Source organism: Morus notabilis, unplaced genomic scaffold, assembly GCF_000414095.1.
Source record: "Morus notabilis unplaced genomic scaffold, ASM41409v2 Scaffold15, whole genome shotgun sequence".
NCBI classification, from domain to species: Eukaryota; Viridiplantae; Streptophyta; class Magnoliopsida; order Rosales; family Moraceae; genus Morus; species Morus notabilis.
Genome location: NW_010367234.1, coordinates 336,591 through 354,326, shown reverse-complemented (window position 1 = coordinate 354,326; position 17,736 = coordinate 336,591). Strand labels below are relative to the sequence as shown.

Sequence of the window (17,736 nt, the reverse complement as noted above, 5' to 3'; positions counted from 1 at the left end):
ATAGACGAAGGAAAATGGGTTTCTAAGCGATGTCACTTTTGTAAATAGGTTTAAAAGAAGTGATTTATTACGTCCTATTTATTTTATCAATTTAAATTTAAAATTTAATTTTTATTATAATAACTTTTTTTAAAAATAATTATATTTAATTTTTTTATTATAATAAAAAATTATCACATTTTTTTCTTTGTATTAATGTTCTCCGTTGAGTCCTTAGAAGATGATGTTTGATTATGGGTTTTCATTACAAAATCATTTTTCTGAAAAAAGGAAAAAAATTGGGATAATGAAAGTAAATGTTATGGATTCAATTTGGGGGAGGGACCAAATCACTTGCATGCGCTATTGTGATTCGTTTGTTGTTCTTGAGCTTAATGAGGTTGGAATCAAAAGAAAGGTTGAGCAGAGGATTCATAAACGAAGAGAGAGAAGAAGAGACAAGAAAATGACCATTTGATAAAGGTTTGGAATAGACGAAGGAAAATGGGTTTCTAAGCGATGTCACTTTTGTAAATAGGTTTAAAAGAAGTGATTTATTACGTCCTATTTATTTTATCAATTTAAATTTAAAATTTAATTTTTATTATAATAACTTTTTTTAAAAATAATTATATTTAATTTTTTTATTATAATAAAAAATTATCACATAAAATTATATTTTAATTTAAATTAAAAATTTAAATTAATAAATTAAACAACTCTAAATAAATTTATTTTAAAAAATAAGATGACCCATGTTATTTACTAATCTCTGAAAAAGCGTCTGCAATTAGCACACTCCTCAATGCAAAACTGTCAACAGAAAAAAGGAAAATTAAAAACGAACCTTTTTTCTTGGTTTGTAGGGTTGAGAGAGAGTGAGACGTGAGACCTGGGACTTTTTGGGGTTGTAGTCATACTCTCAGTCATTTGGTTCCTCGAAACAAAAACAAAAACCCTAACACGCAAAGGCTTTGCAGAAGAAGATTGCGTAATATTGATTTCGGGACTCCAATAAACCTGTGATTCTCTTTCGTTTGCATCTTTTCTTTTCATTTCTTATTAGTTAACGCCTCTTTTTGATTCTGGAAAACGAAGAAATTTTTGTTTGTGGGAAATTGTGTTTGGTGGTGGTGTTTTTTGAATTCATTAATGGAGAATTACAATGTGTGTGTTCATGCATTTTGGAAGCACTTCCTTTGCCTTTGAAAGGAATCGAGTTTCGGTGACTTGTTTTGGTCTTGTGCCAGAACCCCGTTTTATGTGAATTATTTGGTTTTAAGAAATCAGTAGATTTACAGACATTTTGGTATTCCAATGATGGTGTTGGTTTTGTTGTTTTTGTTTTTCCCCTCATCAATATTTGTTTTGCCAAACTCTAGTTCGACTTGAACTTCGCCGCTATGTTATCTGATTCAGGTTTACTTTTGCCGTTTAGAGTTCCTAATAATTTGGAATACATTAGTCATATTTCGCAAGAATTTTTCGTTGAAAGCGTGAGAAAATTTGGCAGTAAAAAAGGTTGGTCTTTGATTAGGATTGTGATGATATTAAAGCACATAATACTTGTTGGTTTATGGTATTTAGCTATTTCCAATTGTCTATCTTTTTTTTTTTTTTTTCCCGAGATATATTTTTGCTTACTGAACAGTCTTGCTTATAAAGGTAGATGACATGTGCAGGCTACTTTAGTTTTCGCTTCAGCTGGGATAATGACGAGTTCTTTTTTGTAGTCAATATATAACAAACTATACAGTTATTAAGTTAATTAATCTGGCATGGACGTTGAATTGGTGGATGGTGGAAGGGAAAATAGGGACGTTTGTGGGAGAAAACGCTGAACTAAATGGAGGATGTATATAGCTTGTTGTCGTTTGTTTTTTAATTTGAGGATGTTCTATTTCTTGTCGGTTGACGCAAGTTGTTTTAGGGAAAAATAGCTGAAAGAAGTGTTTTTGTCAAAATACCACTCTCAGACTCGAGACGTTCAACCATCAATGGCGGCTTGTCTGCAACTCAACATCAAGACGTTCAGCCCCGTTTTCCTATCAAACTCCGTGCCCAAATTCTCTGCCGCCAAGGCGAATAGGATCAGGAATAGGATCAGGTGCTCCGCAGCCTCCCCATCTAAGCGCTACACCATCACTTTGCTGCCCGGCGATGGCATCGGCCCCGAGGTTATCTCCGTCGCTAAGAACGTTCTTAACCTCGCTGCCTTTCTTGAAGGTCTCTCCCGCTCTCTCTCTGAATTCCATTGTGTATTCTTCCTTTGTTTGGTAGCCTAGAAAATGAAGGGATAAAAAAAAAAAAGAAAAAGGAACGAGTACTTTTAGGTTTTTTTATTACTTTTTATTTTTACATTTGCATTGACTATGAAAGGAACCAATAGACTGAATTAAGTTTCAATTTAGGCTATGCTTTACTCAGAAACGTGGTAAAAGTCTCGGACGGCCGTGTTTGGAATTGATCCCATTTTTGTTTTTCACATTTATTGAGAAAAAAAATGAAAATGTATTCAAAACGGTGTTTAACGCAATAAAGGCAAAAAACGGAATTGAAAACGATTTTTTGGTTTAGTGTAAAATGAGAGAGAAATAAAAGAGAAATGAAAAACGACTTTTAATCGTTTTTCATTTTTTATTTTCGTTTTCTCCTCTCTCGAGCAGAGAGAGAAAGAGAAACATTAATGAGTTTTTTTACACTGAAAATAATCTCTTGATAAAACTACCAAACGCATTTTCAAAAATGATTTATGTCTGAGATTGAAAATGTTTTTATTTTCATTTTCATACAAAAAACAAAATCATTTTGGAACGAGTTCCAAACGCGTTTAATTTTCCTTTTGTGTCTGTTCATCATTCCGCCTTTTCTCATTAGCCAAACGGAGTTTTAAGATTTTTGCAGTGTTTTTTTTTTTTCCCCGCACATTATAGTCCTTTATTTATTGGGGTACAGAAAAACTTGGCATCTGGTATCTCTATTTTCATCCATTATCTCAATGCTTGAACATAGTTGATAATTTCTTGAGGGTTTAGGTTTTTTATTTTTAATTTTTTTAATTTTTAAGATCTTTCTACAATTAATGCCTAATTGTATGTATTATGTAAATTAGGGATTGAATTTAGGTTCCAGGAGATGCCCATGGGTGGAGCTGCCTTGGACTTGACTGGCGTCCCTTTACCGGAGGAGACCCTTTCGGCGGCGAAGCAATCTGATGCGGTTCTTCTTGGAGCAATTGGAGGGTGATTTTCTTCCACTTTCCGTAATTTTTTCTCGTATGAATTAGTGTGTTCCTTCATGTGTAAATGGTGTCATTTTATTAATTAATTTGTTGCTTGATAAGGTATAAATGGGACTCAAATGAAAAGCATCTGAAACCAGAGACTGGGTTACTTCAGATTAGAGAAGGCCTTGAAGTTTTTGCAAATTTGAGACCCGCAACCGTTTTACCACAGGTGAGATCCTTTCCCTCTTGCTAAGGGAATTTAGTGAGAGAAGGGTCTAGTGCATTTTTCTCTCTCTTGTTGTTTCCTTGGTGTTTGAAGTTCTTGAAATTGTCTGGTTATCTTGGTAATCAATGATTGTGGGGGAAAAAAAAAACACCATATTGCAGGTGAGTATACCCAATAAAGGGGGTAGGGGGGGAGTGTGCTTTTGTTTCTTCAAATATTTGTTTGCAGGCTTTTGTGCTTCTTTTATTTTGAAACTTGTTCTGATGGAGGCTTATCATACTTTGTTATTTACCTTTTCAGTTGGTGGACGCTTCAACTTTGAAGAAAGAGATCGCTGAAGGTGTTGATGTCATGGTTGTAAGAGAGCTCACTGGAGGTTAGCATACATCTTTTGACTGGCAATACGGGTTGGCTTTACTTCTTTCAGTTCTCTCCTTTCTTTCAATTGATAATTTCAATCTAGTTTCTGCTAAAAATAGGTATATATTTTGGAAAGCCAAGGGGATTTGGAAAAAATGAAAATGGCAAGGAGATTGCATTCAATACTGAGGTGTATGCTAAAGATGAGGTAGAAGACGCAAGTGTGCTCTAGTTACGCTGTTGTAAACTCATGGGAACTTTCCTGATAGGACACAAATCTTCCTTACAATTATCATAATACATCCGGTGACTGTATGATTTCACATTTATTATTATGACTTCTTATTTTTCCGTGGACCAATATTTGTGTTGGTCCTTGCCTAGAATGGACTTGTCTGTGGTGTCTGGCTTAAGGGATCAAAATAACTTTCTTTTTAATCTTTCTTTTTTTTTTTTTCTTTTTTCTTTTTGGGGTTTGCTTTATTATAGATGCAAGTCTGATGAAATCCTGGATTATGATTGATTGTGATTGATTGTGATTGATTTGTATCATAGTTGACCTAGGATGGTTTAGAATAATTTTAGGACTTTATTGTTGATAGATTTCTAGGACTTTTTTCCCTCTTTAGATTGTTCGGTTGTAGTATATAAACCACCTATTGTACACTACATTTTATGAATGAAATACAATGAAAATAAATCAACCGTCAACAAATACCATTCTTGCTCACATGGTATCAGAGTCGGGGTACACTTTCCCTAGCTAAAAATGTCACAGATTGTAACTGGAGAATTGTTTCTGTATTATTGAAATAATCAGAGGTACATAAGTTATATATAGTATAGGGCTGCCATAAAGTTAAACCAGTAAAATAGGAAACTACCCTATCAACCAGGAGACAATCCTAATCATATCAAATCAGAAAATATATACAGCTAACTAATCCCTAGAAATTAGGGATTATATTTTACACTATCCTACATGGTTTCACTAGGATAACTGTATCTTTCCACACTCCCCCCCAAGCTGATGAATAGATATCTTCTATTCCAAGCTTGCTGATAATATTCTGAAAAGCCGTGCTTGGGAGTCCTTTGTAAGTACATCCGCTAGCTGGTCTTTGGTTGAGATGAACGGAGTACAAATTAGACCACTGCCGAGTTTCTCCTTTATAAAGTGTATCCACCTCAATGTGCTTCGTTCGATCATGTTGCACTGGATTGTGGGCAATACTTATAGCTGACTTATTATCACAGTATAGTCTCATCGGACCTTCCCATTCAACTCGTAGATCATCTAGAATTATTTTAAGCCATAGTAACTCACATATCCTAAGTGCCATTGACCTGAATTCCGATTATGCACTCGATCTTGCCACCACACTCTGTTTCTTACTCCTTCAAGTCACAAGATTACCCCCTAGGAAGGTGCAATATCCTGATGTTGATTTTCTGTCAACTAGAGAGCCTGCATAATCCGCGTCAGTGTAAGCTTCTAGTGTCATACTTCGTCCTTTCTTGAATAAAATCCCTCTTCCATGAGTGCCTTTCAAGTACTGTAGAATTCTATGCACAGCATTGAGGTGCATCTCCTTCGGATTGTGCATAAACTGACTAACAACACTCACTACAAAAGCAATATCTGGTCTTGTGTGGGCCAGGTAAATCAGTCTTCCTACAAGCCTTTGATAGGAATTTTTGTCCACTGCCGTGTCCTCTGGAGCATCACATAACCTGTGGTTGAACTCGATCGGTGTATCAACTGGTTTACATCCCAGCTTCCCGGTTTCCTTTAACAAGTCCAACACTTATTTTTGCTGCGATATGAAGATTCCCTTCTTTGAGTGTGCCACTTCAATACCTAGGAAGTATTTTAGCTTCTCAAGCTCTTTGATGTCAAATTCTCTCTCCAAGCACCTTTTTAAACTTTGTATTCCTTCTTCATCATTGCCCGTGACTATGATGTCATCTACATACACCAATAATGCCGTCACTCCCCCTGACTTCAAGTGTTTCACAAACAAAGTATGATCTCCTTGACTCTGTTTATATCCCATGGTGATCATTACTTTAGCAAATCTCCCAAACCAAGCCCTTGGTGACTGTTTGAGTCCATATAGGGCCTTCTTTAGCTTGCACACCATCCCTTCTTTAGACTCAAATCCAAGAGGCACCTCCATGTAAATTTCCTCTTCAAGATCGCTGTGTGAGAAGGCGTTTTTGTCATCAAACTGTTGTAAACCCCATCCAAAATTAGTAGCCAAGGATAAGATAACACGTACTATGTTCATTTTTGCAACTGGGGCAAAGGTTTCAACATAATCTATACCGAAGGTTTGGGTATAACCTTTGGCAACCAACCTTGCCTTATATCTCTCCACAGACCCGTCCAACTTATACTTAATGGTGAAAACCCATATGCATCCAACCAACTTCTTTCCTTTTGGCAATCTGACTAAATCCCACGTTTTGTTTTTCTCTAATGCCTCTATCTCCACTTTCATAGCATTCTCCCATTTCTCATTTCCTAATGCCTCAGATAAATTTCTAGGGATGGGAATTTCATGGAGTTTACTAAGGAAGGCTCTATAACTCTGGGACAAGTTCTCGTAGGACATGAACAGGTATAACGGATGTTTTGTGCAAGTTCTGGCTCCTTTTCTAAGAGCAATCGGCAGGTCACAATCATTTGGCTCAACTATTTCATTGGTGGATTCGGTAGGATTGGGTGGTTGAGTAATGGTCTCAGTAGGAGTGGGATTTACCTCATATGTTTGAACAATAGCTCGAACAGGTGACTGAACATGCGTAGGTTGAGAGATTGGTGCTCGCCTCCTTGAATAAACCTGTAATGGCCGAATGGATTCTTGATTTCCCTTTCCTTTTACCATTCCATTTGACTTAGGTGTACCGGGTTCGAACATATATTGAGCAGGTGCAGATTCAACATTTGAAGGCTCAACATTAGGTGTAGAAGACTCGGGTTGAGAAGATTTGGGTTGAGAAGACTCGGGTTGACAAGGACGACTAAGGAGAAACAAATCTTTTTCCCTATCTTCACTTAACTTCTCCCCCTGAAGATAGGAATTAGAGAAATATGACTCTGTTTCGACAAAAGTGACATCGGCAGACACAAAGAATTTTCTTGTAGGCGGATGGAAACACTTGTACCCCTTTTGTGTGGAGGAATAACCAATAAAAACACACTTGATAGCACGTGGATCGAGTTTTCCTCTATTTTGGGAATGAACATGAACAAATGTGACACTTCCAAATATTCTAGGAGTGAGATTGTTTGAAGCGCTGAAATTCGGGAAAAATTTAGTGATAGATTCCATAGGACTTTTGAAATCAAGAACTTTTGTCGGCAGTCGATTGATAAGATGGGCAGCGGTTAAAACGGCCTCTCGCCAATATTGTTTTGGGACATTTTTATGGAATAAAGATGCTCTAGTGATAGCAAGAAGATGACCGTTCTTTCGTTCGGCCACCCCGTTTTGTTGGGGTGTGCTAACACAAGAGGATTCATGGATGATTCCCTATTTTTGAAAGAAAGGGGAGAGAAACTGATTAAAAAAGTCCTTTGCATTATCGGATCGAAATCTCTTAATTCCCACATCAAATTGAGTTTTGATCATGTTATAGAAATTTGGAAACACCGTGCTAACATCTGATTTATTTTTCATAAGATATATCCATGACACACGAGTGCAATCATCAATAAAGGACACAAATCACCTAGCCCCAGAGATATTAGGGACCGTAGATGGTCCCAAATATCGCTATGAATAAGAGTGAAAGGAAAGAGAGTTCTTGTATTACTAATGGGAAAAGAGGTACGTTTGTGCTTAGCAAGTTCACAGTCGTTACAATGGAAATTTTCAACTGACCCTTTAAACAATGATGGAAACATAATTTTAAGAACACTAAATGATGGATGACCTAAGCGACGATGATAGAGCCAAAGCTTGTCTTTATTGGAACTAGTAGACTCGAACAAAAATGATAAAGGCAGGGAATTCTCAACTCTCATTCTTTCACTTGGTTCTTCCAGGTAGTAAAGACCATCTCTCTCACTAACACTTCCAATCATCCTCTTCGTGCCCTGTTCTTGAAACACACAATTGGAGGAAGAAAACGTCACATCGCAATTGGAATCTTTAGTGAGTTTTTGAATTGAAACAAGATTGGTAAATAATTTGGGAACATGGTGAACATTTCGGAGTGTAAGAGAGGGATTTATATAGACATCTCCCGTCCAGCTACGGTGGTAATGGAGCCATTGACTATGGTTATTTTTCGGTGACTAGGACATGGAGTGTAAGTGAGAATTTTTTGAGGAACAGGTCATGTGATTGGTAGCACCCGAATCAATTACCCACTGATTTGAAAGAATTTTATCTAAGACATTAGCAACACAAGAAGAAGAGATTATACCTGAAAATGCAAGAGAGCATGTACCTGCCGAGGAAGGTTGTTCTAGAGATCCCAACAAATTCTACAACTTCTCTATTATTAAACGCTAGAAATGAATTCTGTGATCCTTCTTCACTACCCGAATAGGTACTAACAACATGTGCTTGTCCTTGCTCATTTATATTCCTTTCAGTAAAATGTTTGTTCATATTCGGGGGCCTTCCATTAAGTTTCCAGCAATTTTCCTTGGTGTGACGATGTTTCTTGCAGTACGTACACCATAAGGAATCCTTGTTGTATTGTCTAGGTGGGGCAACTTGTTTAGTATCTTCCCTTTTTCGTTGCTCCGAACCAAAACTCTTCATATTGGTATTTTTCGACACAAGTGCCGAACCGTCCACTGGATGCGCTTCAATCATAACTCCTCTTCTCCCTTCTTCAGCAAGAACAATTGCAATTGTCTCATTCAAGGATGGCAAGTCGTCCTTCCCAAGTATTTGTACTCTTATTGCATCAAACTCCACATTCAACCCTACGAGAAAATCATAGATTCGCCCTTTTTCAACGAATCTCTTAAGAATTGCTGCATCGTAACTGCACTTCATTTGAATACATTGATAATGACCCATCTCTTGCCAAAGACCTTTCAAGAGATTAGAGTACTCTGTGATTGACCGATTTCCATGCTTAGTGGTTGAGATTTTGGTCTTGATTTCATAAATATGGGCAGCATCATTCACCTTCGAGTAAGTCTACTTTACGGCATCCCATATCTCTTTTGCCGTGCTCAAACACATACACGTGTCGTTGATTTCTGGCAGCATGGAATTCCATAACCAGGACATTACAAGCGAGTCTTGTTCATCCCAAGCTTCATATTTGGGGCCTCCCTCTTTAGGGCCTGTACCGAGTAAGTGACTCAGTTTGCCTCTTCCCTTAAAAAACGTGCGAACCAGTTGGGACCACTTCAGATAATTTTTCCCGTTCAATCTGTACGCTGCCTGAATGTTCTGCAGATCTCCTGTGGAAAAGTTGTTGCTCTCAGCTAGAGAAGTCACAATAGCTTCTGCTGCATTGCTGGTTGCAGATGAATCTGTCATGATCCTTAGGTTTTGTGAAGCACGATTTTGATGGTGATTATGGAAGGGAACAAAGGATTGATCTAAGAAAACAAGGATACAAGCGGGCAGCAATCAAAACTGAAAAAAAAAAGAACGCTTGAATCACAACAATAAGGCTAAGAGAATCGAATACCCTAGAAAAGACCCTAGGGCTCTGACACCATGTCACAGATTGTAACTGGAGAATTGTTTCTGTATTATTGAAATAATCAGAGGTACATTAGTTATATATAGTACAAGGCTGCCATAAAGTTAAACCAGTAAAATAGGAAACTACCCTATCAATTAGGAAACAATCCTAATCATATCAAATCAGAAAATATATACAGCTAACTAATCCCTAGAAATCAAGGATTATATTTTACACTATCCTACATGGTTTCACTAGGATAACCGTATCTTTCCACAAAAAAAAAAAAAAAATTAGTATGTCGAAGAATCCTGGCAGCAAGGATTCAATGTCCTCTTCAGTTACGTTTGAAACAGAACATAAGAAATGTCAGCCATGGGAACGAGTGGACTTGACAACTCGTTCTTCCATCTCACTATGGAGAAGTTGGATGGGAAAATCTTCCGAGAATGGGCCCAATCAATCAAACGTGTGATTGATGGCAAAGGGAAAATGGGGTACCTATTGGAGAATTGAAGAAGCCTGCCTCAATCGAAACTATTGTCCTACAAAAGTGGAAGTCAGAAAATTCAATGGTGACTGCATGGCTGATCAATTCCATGAAGCCATCGGAAAGACCTATATGTTTCTATCATCAGCGAAGGATGTGTGGGATGTTGTTTGGGAGACCTACTTCGACACAAGATTTTTCTCAGATCTTCAATATAAAGACCCGTCTTTGGCAGATGAAGCAAGGACAAAGAGATGTGATTGATTATTTCATGTAGATGACAACTTTATGGCAAGAACTCGACATGAGTTTTGAAGAAGAGTGGGAATGCCCCAATGATAATGTACCGTACAAGAGGAAACTTGAAAGTGAAAGAATTTTTGAATTTCTTGCCGGGCTCAACTGAGATTTAGATGATGTCCGAGGGAGAATTCTTAGTCGACGTCCCCTGCTATCAACAAGAGAGGTATTCGCTGAGGTGAGAAGAGCGGAAAGTCGGCGGAAGGTGATGCTGAAAGAGACCACGTTTGAATCTGCTGAAGCATCAACGTTGGTAACCCGTGGGCTATCATCTAGATCAGGCCTAAATCAGAAGAAGGGGCGGCCTTGGTGTGAGCATTGCCACAAGCCTAGTCACATAAAGGAGACCTGTTGGGACATACACGGGAAGCCAGCTGACTGGAAGCCCCGATAAAATAACAAGAGCCGAGGATACCAAGTCACGGCTGAGGAAAAAGGAGGTTCAAACGGAGCAAATGGAACAGCAACATGTAGCGGTTTTAACTCAGCAAATGGTGTAGCTCTACAAAATCTTCTCTAGTTTCCAAATGGGCCAGTCCTCATCCAATGTTCCTACTACCTCTCTAGCCCACAAAGATAATTTTTTGAGTGCCCTAAACACCACTTCTCGAGTCAAAACCCCATGGATCGTTGATTCCGGTGCCTCCGATCATATGACTGATTCTTATAACTTGTTATCATCATATTCACCTTGTGCTGGCAATATTAAAGTTAAAATTGCAGATGGTTCGCTTTCATTAATTGTGGGAAAATAGACTATTAGGATTTTAGACTCTCTAATCTTAGAGTCGGTTCTTCATGTCCCAAAGTTATTGTTAGTTTACCAATCTATTCCAAAAGCTTAAGCTTTTAGGAGGTGGGCCAACAATAGTTTTATATTTTAACATTCCCCCTCACGTGTGGGTTGGACAATGGGTAAACGTGTGGGTAAATTAATTGGAATGCCCAACATGTGAATATTTAAGCCTGAGATATATTAAAGACCCAACACATGATGACAATTTAAATGGGGATAAAGAGTACAATTACTGGAGTTTGAACTTAAGACCTCCCGCTCTGATACCATATAAACAAATAAGAGGGGTATAAAGAATTATCATTACTGCACTGAATTAAGGTTTACAGAATACCTATAAATACAGAGACCAAGAAACTATTATAGGTAAGTATGTAAAACGCAAATCATCCTAACTAATTACACTTTATTCTAGTTGACCAAATCTTCCTAATTACAGCCTATAATAATCTTTCTATTTACAGCCCTATGATTCGGTACATTTAATACCAAATATTCTATTTCCAACAGTTATCCTGCAACCTCCTTTCTATTAGCCATCTTGCAAAAAATTCCAACTGTTATGCTAAATTTTTTCCCACTCACTGTGTTTTTTAGGACCTATCATCGGGGAAGACGATTGACAGTGCTAAGGAATGTGAGGGACTTTACTACTTTGAGGAGGCTAATGGGGGTAAACAATGTCAAACTGCAATTTGTAATTCTGCATCTACCTTTAGTGAAAGTGAAATTTTATTATGGCACCTTAGAATGGGACATCCCAATTTCCAGTACTTGAAACATGTGTTTCCATCTATTTCTTTGAATAAATCATTTGATTACCGGTGTGAAATTTGTGAACTTGCAAAACATCAACGAGCGTCATTTCCTAAATCAGTGTACAAAACCACCAAACCATTCTCCTTAATTCAGAGTGATTTGTGGGGACCCTATCGTACCCTAAATCGAAATCATTCAAAATGGTTCGTTACATTTATCGATGATCATACATGTGTTTGTTGGGTCTATTTATTGAAAGAAAAAAATGAAGTTCGTTCAACCTTTATCAATTTTCACATGATGGTACAAACACAATTCCATACACAAATCCAAATGTTCGATACCGACAACAGCACTGAGTACTTCAATACAATTTTGGGGGACTATTTATAAAAACATGGGATTATTTACTAAAGATCTTGTGTTGATGCTCCCCAACAAAATGGAGTTGCAGAGCAAAAAAACAAGCAGCTTTTAGAAGTTGCTCGTGCACTAATGTTCACCACAAATATGCCAAAAATGTTTTGTGGGGATGCCATTCTAACAACCACCTTCCTCATTAATAGAATGCAAACACAATTCCAAACACAAATCCAAATGTTCCATACCGACAACGGCACTGAGTTTTTCAATACAATTTTGGGGGACTATTTACAAAAACACGGGATTATTTACCAAAGATCCTGTGTTGATGCTCCTCAACAAAATGGAGTTGCAGAGCGAAAAACAAGCACCTTCTAGAAGTTGCTTGTGCACTACTGTTCACCACAAATATGCCAAAAATGTTTTGTGGGGATGCTATTCTAACAGCCGCCTTCCTCATTAACAGAATGCCCAGCCGAGTCCTTTCATTTGAAACACCACTCCAAAGACTTCAGAAAAGCTTTCCCACCTATCGGGTCGGTTCATATTTGCCCCTCAAAGTGTTTGGTTGCACAACTTTTGTCCATATTCATTCCATAATCGAAGCAAACTCAATCCCCGATCTCACAAGTGTGTTTTCATTGGATATGCACCTACACATAAAGGTTACAAATGTTATGATCCCACCACAAAAATGGAGTTTACTAGCTGAGATGTGACCTTCGGGAACACACCCTACTTCCAAAAGCCCGACCTTCAGGTGGAGAAAATGAGTGAAGCTCGATTCTTTGACATGTTCCTCCCTGAGCCTATCATTTCAAGCCATCTTGAACCATGTCCATCATCTCAATCCGATCCTGAACCTACTATACCACCAGGTCCATCATCTTAATCTGATCCTGAACCTACTTCCGATCTTGAACCTATTACACCAACGCAATATTCTTTGCCATCATTAGAAGAAAACTTGAACTTAGGGGGAGATGCAAAAGAACAAAGTGTCAAGGAGATAATTGTGTACTCAAGGTACAAGGAACACCTCATGTCCAAGGTACCAAAAGAGTCAGAACCGGTGGTAGCTCCTAGTCCTCCTAATACATCCGAGTCTCTTGATATAGATTTGCCTGTTGCCCTCAGATTACATACCGGTCATGTACTCTCCATCCAATCTCAAAATTCATCTATAAAGCTTTGTCAACTAAAATGCATGCTTTTACCACTAACCTTGATGAAACAGAAATTCTGAGGAACATACTAGAGGCGTTGAAGGCACCAAAGTGGAGATAAGCTGTTATGGAGGAAATGAGAGCTTTGGAAAAGAATGAGACATGGGAGGTGATGAATGTACCTAGAGGAAATAAACCTGTTGGTTGCAAATGGGTTTTCGCAATGAAGTATACTGCAGATGGAAGGGTACAACGCAATAAGGCTCGACTTGTTGCAAAGGGGTTTACACAACCCTACGATATTGATTACACAGAAACGTTTGCACCTGTAGCCAAACTAAACACTATTCGTGTACTTCGATCCCTTGCAGCCAATCTGGATTGGCCTCTGCAGCAACTTGACATCAAGAATGCCTTCTTAAATGGGAGTCTATTAGAAGAAGTCTACATGACAATACCATTAGGTTTCTGCAAGAAAGGTGAAGAAAACCGGGTTTGCAAACTAAACAAGTCTCTGGTCATAAGCAATCACCAAGAGCATGGTTTGAGAGATTCACAAGGGTAATAAAAAACAAGGGGTATAAGCAAGGACATTCTGATCATTACCATGTTCTTCCATGAAGAGAAAGATGGGCTGAAGACCATACTAATTGTGTATGTGGATGATATAGTTCTCACCGGGAATAATCTTGGTGAAATGGAGACTCAAGAAAATTCTGGCTACTGAATTCGAAGTAAAAGAATTGGGACAGATGCAGTACTTATTGGGAATGGAGGTGGCCATATCAAAAAGGGGCATCAGTGTTTCTCAAAGGTAGTATGTTCTGGATCTTTTGGCTGAAACCAGGATGCTTGGATGAAGACCAAGTGACACACCGACTGAGGCTGGAAAGAGGGTAGTTGATGAAGGTAACCCGGTTGAGAAGGAAGGGTATCAAAGGTTAGTTGGCAAGTTGATTTACTTATCTCACACTAGACCTGACATTGCCTTTGCAGTCAGTATGGTGAGCCAACACATGCACTCACCAAAAGAGGTACACCTAGAATTTGTTTACAAGATCCTAAGGTATCTCAAGGGATCCCTAGGCAGAGGATTGCTCTTTAAGAAGAATGAAGGTAGAAATGCAGAGGTTTTCACAGATGTTGACTGGGCCGGGTCAATCAAGGATAGGAGATTAACTACCGAATATTGTACCTATGTTTGGTGAATCTTGGTTACCTGGAGGAGTAAAAAATAGAATGTCGTGGCAAGAAGTAGTGCAGAAGCTGAGTTCAGAGCTGTTGCACAAGGAATGTGTGAAGGGTTGTGGTTGAAGAAGCTTATGGAAGAATTGAAAATCACAATGAAGTTACCAATAAAACTTTATTGTGATAACAAAACAGCTATCAACATATCCCTCGACCCGGTTCAACATGATCGAACTAAACATGTGGAGGTGGATAGACACTTCATCAAAGAGAAGGTTGAGAATGGAACTATATGTTTAACATATGTCCCCACCGTAGAGCAGACAATAGACATCTTCACCAAGGGGCTATCCTGGCAAGACTTCGATGATTTCATTTGCAAGTTGGAGATGATTAACATTTATGATCCAACTTGAGGGGCAATGTTGAAATCCCGGATTATGATTGATTGTGATTGTGATTGATTTGTATCATAGTTGACCTAGGATGATTTATAATAATTTTAGGACTTTATGGCTGACAGATTTCTAGGACTTTTTTCCCTCTTTAGATTGTTCGGTTGTAGTATATAAACCCGCTATTGTACACTACATTTTATGAATGAAATACAGTGAAAATACCATTCCTGCACAATGTCTAATGTCAAAGAATTGTTTGTTAGATTGAGCGCATTGCCCGTGTTGCATTTGAGACTGCCCGGAAGAGGCGGGGAAAACTTTGCTCCGTTGACAAAGCAAATGTGTTGGAGGTACTTTTTTTGGTCGACACTCGTTACTTTTCTGAACTGACATACAAAGTGTTCATTGTGAAATTTCTATTATCTGTTGTTATTTTTAACGTTGTATCTGAATTGTTGCCATATTTGTCGTGAAATTTTACTGATTCAATGGATTCTCTAGGCTTCCATGTTTTGGAGGAAATGCATTGTGGAAATATCCTCAGAATATCCCGATGTTGAACTCTCACACATGTATGTTGATAATGCTGCAATGCAACTTGTTCGCAATCCAAAACAGGTTTGGCGTTGGCTTTGTAAACTCCCCGGGGTTATGCTTCTCTTCATTTTCTCTTGTTTTGGAGCTCGCTTGGTTAGAGTTAAAAGTCTTCTGGTGTATTGATATGAAATATTGGCAGTTTGATACAATTGTAACAAACAACATATTCGGTGATATTTTATCTGATGAGGCTTCAATGATTACTGGAAGTATTGGGATGCTTCCATCTGCTAGTCTCGGGGAATCGGTAAGGCATAGGATTTACATTGTCCAGTTGATTAAGCTTTCATTGCGTCAGTTAGAGAGAGAGAGAAAAAAAAAGGCAGTTCCTTTTGGGTTTTGTTCTGAGAGAGTCTCAAGTGTTTTTTTTTTTTTTTTTTAAATTTCTAAATTGGAATTCTTCATTTGGTACAGGGACCAGGACTTTTTGAACCCATACATGGCTCCGCTCCTGATATTGCTGGACAGGTTGGTCTGCCTTTGCATCACATTTTCTTCTCCTATTTTCCTAAAGTTATATGTCTTTAATGTATACAATGGATTATTCCAGGATAAGGCGAACCCATTAGCAACAGTGCTCAGCGCTGCTATGCTTTTGAAGTATGGACTAGGAGAAGAGCGTGCTGCTAATAGAATTGAGGATGCTGTTCTGGACACACTGAATAGGGGGTTCCGGACATGCGACATATATTCACCTGGAACCGTAAGTTGATTTCTAATTTCCATTTATTCCTCACTTTGTCTTCCATAAAGTTTTGAGAATGGTATAACATACCTAAATACTTTGTTTTAGTTCTGTGAAGTGACAAAGTGTAAATACTATTTTACTATTTTAACTTTGTTTTAGTTCTGTGAAGTGACAAAGTGTAAATACTATTTTAGTTGCCTTAGTTTCAGCCTTAAATCTTAGTAGCTATTTCGTTTTGGTACCGAAATATCTAATGCAGGCATATTGTCCGCATATGTTTTAGCACATTTTATAGTTTGAATCAATATTTTGCTTGATTGACCATGAAGGATGACTTTCGGCTTATACAGAAGTTGGTAGGATGCAAAGAAATAGGTGAAGAGGTATTGAAGTCAGTAGAGTCCCAAGTGCCTGCTTCTGTCTGAACTGATGAACCAAATTAGCACCAACAAAGAATCATTATGGTTCGCAACTATTTATGTCTTCCTTGTCTAAGGCTCTCCATACAATGAAGCAGCTTTGATGATCAGCTAAAGACACCTTTTTAGACTTCATCAAATTGGAATTTGTTTTATCGAGCTTTTTCCCGTTTTGAAGTATTTCCTTTTCTTTGGATTAAATGTTTTCTAATCTTAATTTCGTTTTGAGTCTTGACGTTTGCCAGCTGTTGTGTGTGTTTTCTTCTTCTTGAATAATTCTTTGAATCCTTTCAATTAGGGAGGATTGTTGTGGCTTGAGAACGTTAATGTTAAGACTTAAGTAGTAGAGACGTGTCGTGATGAGTAATGTCAGACCAAGAAACTGTTGTTTCGTCCATGAATTTATAAATGAAAAAGACTCGTTCGACACTCCCCTTTTTTTTTTTTTTTTTTTTTTTTTTTTTTTTTCCTTTTAAAGCTACTTGTGAAGTTCAATATTTCCACTCTTGCTTTACAAATGTTTTTTAGATTGCGCACAATTTGATTGATGAACATGAATGCATTGGTATTGCAACTGAATCATCAATATATTGGTTTACAGAAGTACAAAATTCATATTCTATGGAAAGTATGACTTTGGACTATATGACTCATTGAAGTACTTGTTTGTCTTCTTTTTTTTTTTTTCTCTTGCTTTCGAATTACAAGACAGTGGTCACTTGTCAAGCAACTAAATTTAATCCAAGAATTTGGGTTCTAATATTAGAAATTAGCAAGGGAAAAAGAAGATAGTCAACAATCAACACAGAGATTTAAGAGCCTAGGCTAACAGTAAAGAAGCATAGAGTACAAACTTTTTTTTTTTTTGCTCTGAACTTAGGGTACAACTACAAACTTCAAACCAGTGCTGAAAGTTGTCTGAAAATTTTCAGGCACGGCGGCGGGCAGGCGCCATTCGCCGCCGGTCCGACCATTTTGGTCAGGCACGGGCTCGGGCAGCCCGATAAAAATCCATTTTGGCTGCCCGCTGTTGGTGTAGAAGTCGACCTCGCCGCCCGCCGGATTTTTTTTTTAAATTTCCCCGCATAACCTAAATTGCCCGATTTTTTTGACC

At 38.0% G+C, this 17,736-nt stretch overlaps 1 protein-coding gene across 4 annotated transcripts; it reads left to right on the top strand.

The window, feature by feature from the left end:
* The first annotated feature begins 775 nt into the window (after positions 1-775).
* On the top strand, positions 776-17,045 carry LOC21405616 (3-isopropylmalate dehydrogenase 2, chloroplastic). 4 transcript variants are annotated; one of them, XM_010112107.2, is made up of 12 exons: positions 776-1,001; positions 1,956-2,205; positions 3,092-3,221; positions 3,323-3,434; positions 3,732-3,807; positions 3,911-3,999; positions 15,182-15,268; positions 15,420-15,536; positions 15,655-15,762; positions 15,930-15,983; positions 16,066-16,218; positions 16,533-17,045. In XM_010112107.2, the coding sequence occupies exons 2-12, from the start codon at positions 1,977-1,979 to the stop codon at positions 16,626-16,628; spliced, it is 1,251 nt and encodes a 416-aa protein (XP_010110409.2). In that variant the 5' UTR covers positions 776-1,001; positions 1,956-1,976; the 3' UTR covers positions 16,629-17,045. The 4 variants fall into 4 exon arrangements, with proteins under 4 accessions (XP_010110409.2, XP_024030545.1, XP_024030544.1 ...); XM_024174777.1 differs by having other exon boundaries at positions 1,920-2,205; XM_024174776.1 differs by having other exon boundaries at positions 1,910-2,205.
* The last annotated feature ends 691 nt before the right edge of the window (positions 17,046-17,736 follow it).